We start from the raw sequence: 8,889 nt of genomic DNA, 5'->3' as shown, positions 1-8,889 counted from the left end.
CCGTACTGTAAAACCATTTAGCAGACGCTCTTATCCATAGCGACTTACAATGAGTACAATTGTCAGAAGAAAGAGAAACAGAAGAAAGAAAGAGAAACAATATGTCGCTGTCGGCACCGTAAGGATGTTCATAGAACCAAGTGCCAAGCACCAACAATTGTGAGGTTAACCCATTCCCCGTATCCAACAAAGAAAGCTAGGACAAGATGCTACACAATGCTAAGTACTGTTTCTGACTTTGAGGACGTACAACATACAACAAGTGCGTAAGAGGGGTGTGGGGGGATGGGGAGGCTAGGCAGAGTCTGAACTCTCCCCTAACCCCTAACTCCTCCGCAATAACCCATCTCTGTCTTCACTCTCTAACCCCTACCTGCTCCTCAACGGCTTCTCTCTGTCCGTACTGTGTCGTCCCCCCCCCTCCGCCCCCCTCCGCCCCTTGCAGGAACTTCTACTACATCACGATGCTGCGGGACCCCGTGTCGCGCTACCTCAGCGAGTGGAAGCACGTGCAGCGCGGCGCCACCTGGAAGACGGCGGCGCACGTGTGCGGCGGCCGGCCGCCCACGCGCGCCGAGCTGCCCGCCTGCTACGCCGGCGAGGACTGGGCGGGCGTGGCCCTGGCCGACTTCGCGGCGTGCCCCTCCAACCTGGCCAACAACCGGCAGGTGCGCATGCTGGCCGACCTCAGCCTGGTGGGCTGCTACAACGCCTCGGGCGCCGGCGAGCCGCAGCGGGGGCGGGCGCTGCTGGCCAGCGCCAAGGCCAACCTGCGGCGCATGGCCTTCTTCGGCCTGACGGAGTTCCAGCGCAAGACGCAGCGGCTGTTCGAGGGCACGTTCGGCCTGCGCTTCCTGCGCGCCTTCACGCAGGCCAACAGCACGCGGGCCGCCAGCGCGGCCGTGGGCGAGGAGGTGCGGCGGCGGATCGCGGCGCTCAACGCCCTGGACGTGGAGCTGTACGAGTACGCCCGGGAGCTGTTCCAGCGGCGGTGCCGGGCGCAGCGGCAGCGGGAGCGGGCGGAGGAGCGGCGGCGGCTGCTGCGGCGGCGGCGGTGGCAGCGGGCACGCCGGCAGAGGGAGCAGTACCGGAGCTTCCTGTCGCGCGTGTGGAGGCGGGGGGGAGGGGGGGGGGGGGGAGGAGGAGGAGGGGGGAGGAGGGGGAGGAGGAGGAGGAGGAGGAGAAGGAGGAGGGGGAGGAGGAGGAGGGGGGAGGGAGGAGGGGGGAGATGGCGGGAGAGGCGGGGGAGGGCACCACCACCGAGGATTACAGCAGTCAAGTGGTGCGGTGGTGAGGTGGGGACGGCGAGGGGATGGAAGGACGCCATGTTAGCTCCGGCGCTGGAATGGCGGATGGTGGTTCTAACGTTACATGGCCAAACTGCGGTTTTTGTGTCTGGGATTGTTTGGTGAATGTGTGTGCGCGCCATGGTTCCCAATCCGAACTGATCTATGGCGATTTTGAACCCATTCTCGAGTCAATGAAGAGAGAACAGTTAACATGTATCTTCAAGACGCTACTCGAAGGCTCTGCCAGTGTACCTGTCACGTGTCTCAAACTATTTGTGAATAAGTAACTCCTCACGTCTGTTGTAACCGGGCAGAACGCATGGAACGCATGTCTTAACATGGATGTGTGTGCACCACGACGCGGGACATGCCGAATAACGTAGACTCATCTCATTGTTATATTCTGCTTCTTTTTTTTGTATCGTCTGTTAATGTGTCAATTGATTGCTTTAAAAAAAACAAAAGAACAATAATGCTACCTGAAAAGCCATGACAATGACCCGACTAATTTGTAATCACAATCATTGTGAACAAAGCGCACAGAGACGGGGGAAGTTACGTCACGCTGCCATCTTGTGAGGCCGAACCATCAACGGACTACAACAGAGCTGGCTAAACAAGGCATGTTTGCTTAAAAGCTACGACGTGTTGTGACGCCAGCTTCACAGTCCCCCATACACAGCGTCTCGTGGTACGGACCGATGTAATATCGTAGGAGAATCTGTGGTGTTTGGCATCCTCACAAGTCCAACGACGGCCCCCCCTGATGTTGTGCATGATGAGGCTCTGAAGAGATCGTTGTGGTCTAAAAATGGAGGCAATTTTCTTTGCAGGAAATGTGTTGAATTAAAATACACAAAGGCTATTGATTATGGAGGCAATTCACTGGTTATTGTAATGATGGGTTTGTACGCCATGTTTGCACAGGTCGCATTTAACGTGAGATTGGAAATTTCAATGTGTGCTGTTCTTTTTTTATCCCATACATAGACACACACACACACACACACACACACACACACAGGTACACAGTCATACACAAATACACACTTGCTCACATCCAAAAACACACAAAAAACACTAAACACTACCATACATACACACGCACACACACACACACACACACACACACACACACACACACACACACACACACACATACACACAACATAGAGACACACACACACACACACACACACAGACAAACACATATACACTCTCTCACACAAACACACACACCTACACACTCACACACACACACACACACCTACACACTCACACACACACACACACACACACACACACACAGCGATCGATGAGGCTTTGATTGGCGGCGGGGAGGTGGAGACACCGCTGTGAGAGACCTTCTCGTCGGGACCCGGTGTCCTAGGCCTTTCATCAGGAGCAGGGGAACGTTTGCAGAGCGCGCCGCGAGGTGCCAATTAGGGCCGGTTCACCTGCAGACCGACCATTCAGTGCTCAGACTGCGCTCAGTCTGGCTCCTACCTAACGACTCACGGAAACAGAACGCAGAGGCCCGACGAGACGCCACGGTGGCTTCCGAACACACCTTCGGGGGGGCCGATAGAGCCTTGGGTTTGCTTTAGTGTGGCCCCGCGCTTTAGGGATTTGACTGAAGGTGGAGGATTCAGGGCAGGGAGAGGGGGCGGAGGAGGGAGAAAGAGGAGCAGGGGAGAATGTGAGGAGGGGTGGGAGAGAAGAGGAGAAAGAGGAGAAAATAGCGCCGAGGAGGGGAGGAGAGGACAGAGGGACGTCGCGTTCACACGGCACACGTCCGTCGACGGATGACGGAGGGCGTGTCTGACGTATGGGGGAGTAGTCTTTGTAGACGGCTTTGTTTGATCAAATCAAACAGAGCCGGCTTTTTCCTGCTTGTTATTGCAAAATCGAACCGAGTGTTGCTTCGCGTAGCATTTTTAAATCCCCCGCTGCCGGCCGGCTTTTTGACGTGTCCATGTGTTTTCCCGGGTTGTATCACAAAGGCGATTTCATTGGACAGAGTCCAAGTAGTGTCACAGTAGTGTATTTGCCTAACGCGATCCGATTGGCCAACGGATCCGTCGCTGCCTGAAAAGTTGAACATTTCTCAACTTTTTGACGCAGGCAACGGAGCCGACAGAACGGACCCACAATGCATTTCGAGAGCATGGTCGATGAGATCCATCGATGGACGTGTGCAGTGGGGGGGGGGGGGGGATGGTGGAGAGGAGATGAGGGGTGAGAGGAGAGCCTGAGAGGAGAAGAAAAGAGGAGAGAAGAGAATAGGACCTCGACCAAGAGTAGGAGAAATTAAGTGAAAAGGAGATGAAAGGAGAGAGAGAGAGAGAAGGAAGAGATAGGAAGAAATTACGAGAGGAGACGGTGGAAAGGAGAAAGAAAGGAGGCGAGGAAGTCAAATAAAGAGGAGAGGGAAGGAGAAGAGAACGGACAGGAGAGCAGGGGGAGGAGGAGGCCAGGGGAGGGAAGGAGTGGGAGGAAATGAAGGTTGGAGGAAAAGGAAATGACTGTCTTAAAATAGCATGGCAGCCCTCCTCCAACAGCTCAGAGTTTAGCGGAAAAAAAGCATAGCATTGTTACGTAATCGTTGCGATGATTAATGATGACATAAAATACACACAAATAACTTTATACAAACTTATTTCGATTTTGGGATATTCTTATATTATAATACATTTGATTAGGACGATTAGTTAGCACTGCTGCGATCTCTACATCCATAATACCTATATTGAGTAGGCTATTACAACCGTAATATGCTATCTAATTAAAGGAAACAATTACTTATATTTCTGCTGCTATTGCCACAACTATTTATAATTCCAATGCTATTTTTTTGTGATTTCGTTTGAGTGCTGTTAGTTCAGTGGCTATAAGAGACCCAGCACAAGAGAGAGCTAACTTGTTCTATCTGCAAACACCGCCACTGTGGGAACTCTACAATGTATTTTTACAACGTTAACATAACGTTAACATAACATATGAACCAAACCGAGACAGAGAAAAGTGGGGGACGCTAAGCTGAACGATAACAGTGGACGGACAAAAGGAAGTACCAGATCAAATATGGTGATGTGTTTATTTGGCAAACAAACAAAACCAAAAAAAAAGACGAACACATTCTATCGTTCAACAACTACGATGACCAGAAGGGGAGGAGGAGGAGGAGGAGGAGGAGGTTAGACAGAGAAAACATCTCCCGGAAAATCTGTTTGGATAAGCGAGCAAAAAACTGTCTCTCTCTCTCTGCTTTTCTCTCTCTCTCTCTGCTTTTTTTTCTCTCTCTCTCTCTGCTTTTCTCTCTTTCTCTGCTTCTCTCTCTCTCTCTCTCTCTCTCTCTCTCTCTCTCTCTCTCTCTCTCTGCTTTTCTCTCTCTCTCTCTCTCTCTCTCTCTCTCTCTCTCTCTCTCTCTCTCTCTCTCTCTCTCTCTCTCTCTCTCTCTCCACCACCTATACATAAATGAATAAATGAACACGACATATCCATACATAGATATATTTACATTGGTATTCATGTGTTTGTTCAGGAGATGAAACGCCACTATTGCAACACCACCACCGACGCTGCATGGTTGGTTGTCAGTAGATCTCATCGGGCCGGTGTTTCTCCAAGCCTAGTTGAGATTCCTCCGTGGTCTGCGCTCTCCGCGCGTCGCTCTGCAGCAGTAGCGCTGCAGCGGGGCCGGACATGACTAATGTGCCTGGGGTCTCTGCCAGCTCAGCGAGGAGGTGAGCCCGACTCACACCGGAGAAAAAAAAAAAAGCCAAACGCTTTCGTTTTAACAGCTTTTATTCTTTTTTTTATGGTACACTGTGTGAGCTATAGCAGTTGCTGAACTGTGAAATCTTTTTTCTTTTTTTTTTTTACCTGCGGTAGAAACGCAAACAAAACCAGCCAACCAAACAAGCATATTATAAAACATATATTTATACGGAAGAGATTTAGGGCCACATGTGATTCGTTTTTTGGAGTTATGACTTTAAAATCAGAATCCTGAGATTAAAGTCAGAATTATGGGCTACCTGTAAGGAACCAAGGTCAGAGTCACATTGTGACCTACAGGATGGGAAGCACACGTATATATATATATATATATATATATATATATATATATGTGTGTTTAATCCTGTAAAGTACTACCCTGGAAATCCAGAGTTCTCGCGAGAGCACAATTTGAATTAGCTCATCGAGTCATTCTGGGAACGAACAATATACACTCCCCGATTCCCCTGGCCCAGAACATTAACCAATCACATTGATGTATCTGATATAGGCGGGCCAAAAGCGTTGCTGTTTTACCGACCGGATTTGGCAAGAGTCTATCTATTGGTTAGCTCTGCTGGTCTGGATACATCACCCCTTATATTCTTCAGATTTTTTCTGAATTGTTTGAATTGTTCGTTCGTTAGTTCAATCGCGTTTCCGGTAGCGGTGAATCGGTTCTCAGCTGAGTCGTTCAGACTCAGCTCCTCCCTCGTTCTCATTCTCAAACGAATCACGGTCGTGCAATGGTGCAAACGATCATCAATCAACACATCAATACAACATTAACTTGTGTTAATGTGGTGTTACTTGAAGTTCCTTTCACCACTAACACATTTCACCACTAACTCACCACGAAACAGCGACTCGCGAGTTTGTCAGCGCGTCAGCCAGGGGAGTCGAGTCTCGGAGAACGAACGAGACGAACGAGACGAACTCAGGTCGGTTCGTTCTTGTTAAAGAGTCGTTCATTCGAACTGATTTGTTCGCGAACGACCCATCACTCATTTTCATTACTCGTTGCCAGACCCTACAGCTTTCTAGATGTGGGTCTGGATTTCCAGGCTAGTAAAAAGTACTGCCCTGGAACTACTTCGCGTCGGTCACATCCTGGGCTTCTTATCGACGTCCACCCCAGGGTCGTTCGCGTTCGTCGCTTCTCGGCCGGCCTCGTTCGGCGCCCACGACGGCCGTCGGACTACTGCGACGTTGACGACGCGCGTCTTCCTGATGTTGGCGCCCGTCCCCTGCCGGCCCGCGCCGAAGATCCGCCCTACGGCCCGCCCTACGGCCCGCTGAAAGCGCCCCCCGGCCAGCGTGTTCAGCCCCAGGTTGAACAGCGTGCTGACGGCGGTCAGCGGCCGCGACACTACGTACGCCGCGTGGACGCCCTCGCTCGCCTCGCACGACCACCCGCCGGACGGCCGCAGCGTCTCCACCCTCAGTGCGCGGAGGACGTGGTACGGCAGGAAGCACACCACGAACCCCGCCAGGATGGCGAGAGGCAGCCGGCGGGCGCGGGCGCGGCGGGGGCCGGCCGTGTACGGCCCTTTGGCCAGCTCCCAGGCGATGCCCGCGTAGCACGCCGCCACCATCGCCAGGGGCAACAGGAAGCCAAACACCGTCAGCACCCAACTGTAGAACAGCGACGTCTGGCTGGCAAAGTCCTTGCACGTGGTGCGATTCCCGCCGTCCACCACCTCCACCCCGGAGAGCACGGACGGCATGGGCCCTACGCCGGCGATGGCGGCCGCCCACGCCGCGGCGCACGCCGCCAGGCCCCAGCCGCGGCGCTGCACCTGTGCGGCGCAGAGAGGCCGGGCCACCACCAGCCAGCGGAAGGCGGCCAAGCAGGTGAGGAGCAGCACGCTGCAGTAGAGGTGGAAGTGGAAGGCGACGCGCACCAGGTAGCACGTCAGGCGGCCGGTGTTCCACGCCTCGCCGCGGGTGTAGTAGTCCACCAGGAAGGGGAGGGTCAGCATGTGGAGGAGGTCAGACACGGCCAGGTTCACCATGATGACGCCGCTGCTCTTCCACGGCCGCAGCATGGTGACGTAGACGCCGATGGCGGTGAGGTTGCCCACCAGGCCCACGGCGAAGAGGAGGCCGTAGGCGGCAGGCAGGAAGAATTGCTTGAGTAAGGGCATGGTGTCGGAGCAGTTGGTGACGTTGGGCGGGGGCATGGCGGGAGCTGGGGTCAGGGGGGAAAACATGTTTAGTGTACGTAAAGGGAAGGGGATAATGTGTGGGGATGGTTATGGAATAGTTTGGAATAGACGTTGTTCTTGGCAATGGAAACATTTTTAAAATCGATCCTTAAAAAAGAGAGGATTCAAAGAATATACATAATAAGGAAATAATGCATATATTTTATTTATTGAATTTAATGTCATTGCGTTCAGTGAGATTATTTTTGAATGTAATCAAATTAATTCCACATACCGTTAACACTCAGTCCAACCCCCAAAAACAGCCAGTTTTTGGGGGTTTTGGTTAATGTTTTGGTTAATGTTTTCCCTTCTCATCAACATGCTGTGAGTGTACAATGTTCTCTCTTAACTACCTTTCCAGACGCCTTTCTAACCACAAATTGTGAAGATGAGTAATCAGAATCTTAATGATATGGTATTATACCAATTATACCACCGTGTTTCAGGGAAAGAGACACAAACACACAGGCAGCAGAACACAAACACACATGAGCAAACAACAACACATCCGCTGCCCACAATTTCAGTAGAAACATACAGATACGGCTAGATAATGTTAATTAAACATTTAAGAAATGTTTTATTTGAGTTAAGCGTGGCTGAGTCCATTTCCATGACATGTACAAGTACATACAATGCAAACTTTTGTTTGTGCATACAAACAAAAGCATTTCTCAGACAATCGATCGTTGCCTCAAGTAAGCTGTTTCAAATGAGCTCTTCAATTGCTAATGTAGACGGTTTATTTATTGATTCCTAGAGCTCAGTCATAACTGATTCATTAAACCCATTCAACAACACCACAGTTCAAACTATTCAGCCATATCACTGATTTCACCACGCGTATTTAAAAATTGAACGACTTCACCAACTAAGCAGAGTAACTATTTTGATCGCTAATCAACGGCATATTACGGAAGGACTGCAGTAAAGTTGTTTTGTAGTATAACGTGCACTATGACTATGGCTTTGCAAAAGCAATGAATATCTACTTACAGGAGCAAACTGCAGGTCCGTCAACCGGCAGTCAGTGATGACACACACTCACACACACATTCACACACAGCCCCTGCTGTAGACACGCCCCCAAACCATCCTTTTTGCTATTCTGTTTACCTGCCTGTTTTGTGTGTGTGTCTGTGTTTGTCTGTGTGTCTTTGTGCGTGTGTGTCTGCAAACCTGGGGGTTGTCTGTGTGTGTGTGTGTGTGTGTGTGTGTGAGAGATAAGAAATCACTTTGTAGGTAGGGCTTGTACAACAGAATGAATCAATGGATTTTTGTCATGTAAAATCCTAAGGCAATGTAAATATACCGTGATCTAAGCTAATTAAACCTTGCTTTGCCACATCTCTCATGGGAGAACACTGTGGGGGTTACCAACACAACAATGTCCGTTAATGATTTATTCAGAGGAATTTCCAGATAAAAAATTGGTTTCGCTGTCTGGTCTCAGACAGGTTAGTGATTACCAGGAAAAGCTCATCCCTCAACTTCAACGCACGTATTTTATCCAATATTACAGGAAACCGCCAAGGAAGTGTTTGGATGTGTTCAGGAATATTTAATAATTGACCTAAACATACCAATTTAACATAATGGATATTTAATGA

The 8,889-nt window shown here is 50.5% G+C and overlaps 2 protein-coding genes across 2 annotated transcripts in view; one reads left to right on the top strand and one right to left on the bottom strand.

The window, feature by feature from the left end:
* Positions 1–1,294, top strand: part of LOC311369871 (heparan-sulfate 6-O-sulfotransferase 3-B-like) — a gene marked incomplete at both ends in the record, with an annotated part of 15,273 nt that extends 13,979 nt beyond the window's left edge. Inside the window, 2 exon segments of the mRNA XM_084488089.1 lie at positions 446–1,113; positions 1,116–1,294. Coding sequence (XP_084344215.1) covers positions 446–1,113; positions 1,116–1,294 — 847 coding nt within the window.
* Positions 1,295–5,456: 4,162 nt separating this feature from the next.
* On the bottom strand, positions 5,457–8,868 carry LOC311369585 (2-oxoglutarate receptor 1-like). The gene is made up of 2 exons (XM_084487791.1): positions 8,276–8,868; positions 5,457–7,260 (listed from the first exon to the last, which is right to left on the bottom strand). The coding sequence occupies exon 2, from the start codon at positions 7,250–7,252 to the stop codon at positions 6,173–6,175; it is 1,080 nt and encodes a 359-aa protein (XP_084343917.1). The 5' UTR covers positions 7,253–7,260; positions 8,276–8,868; the 3' UTR covers positions 5,457–6,172.
* Between the last annotated feature and the right edge of the window lie 21 nt (positions 8,869–8,889).

This window comes from Micromesistius poutassou, assembly GCF_964030765.1.
Source record: "Micromesistius poutassou genome assembly, chromosome: 24".
Lineage (NCBI taxonomy): Eukaryota > Metazoa > Chordata > Actinopteri > Gadiformes > Gadidae > Micromesistius > Micromesistius poutassou.
Note: the sequence above shows the minus strand (reverse complement) of the source record. Positions and strands in the feature narration are given on the sequence as shown.

Bases quoted from the DNA above. Each gene is read 5' to 3' on its own strand.
- LOC311369585 (XM_084487791.1), bottom strand. From the start codon at position 7,252: ATGCCCCCGCCCAACGTCACCAACTGCTCCGACACCATGCCCTTACTC.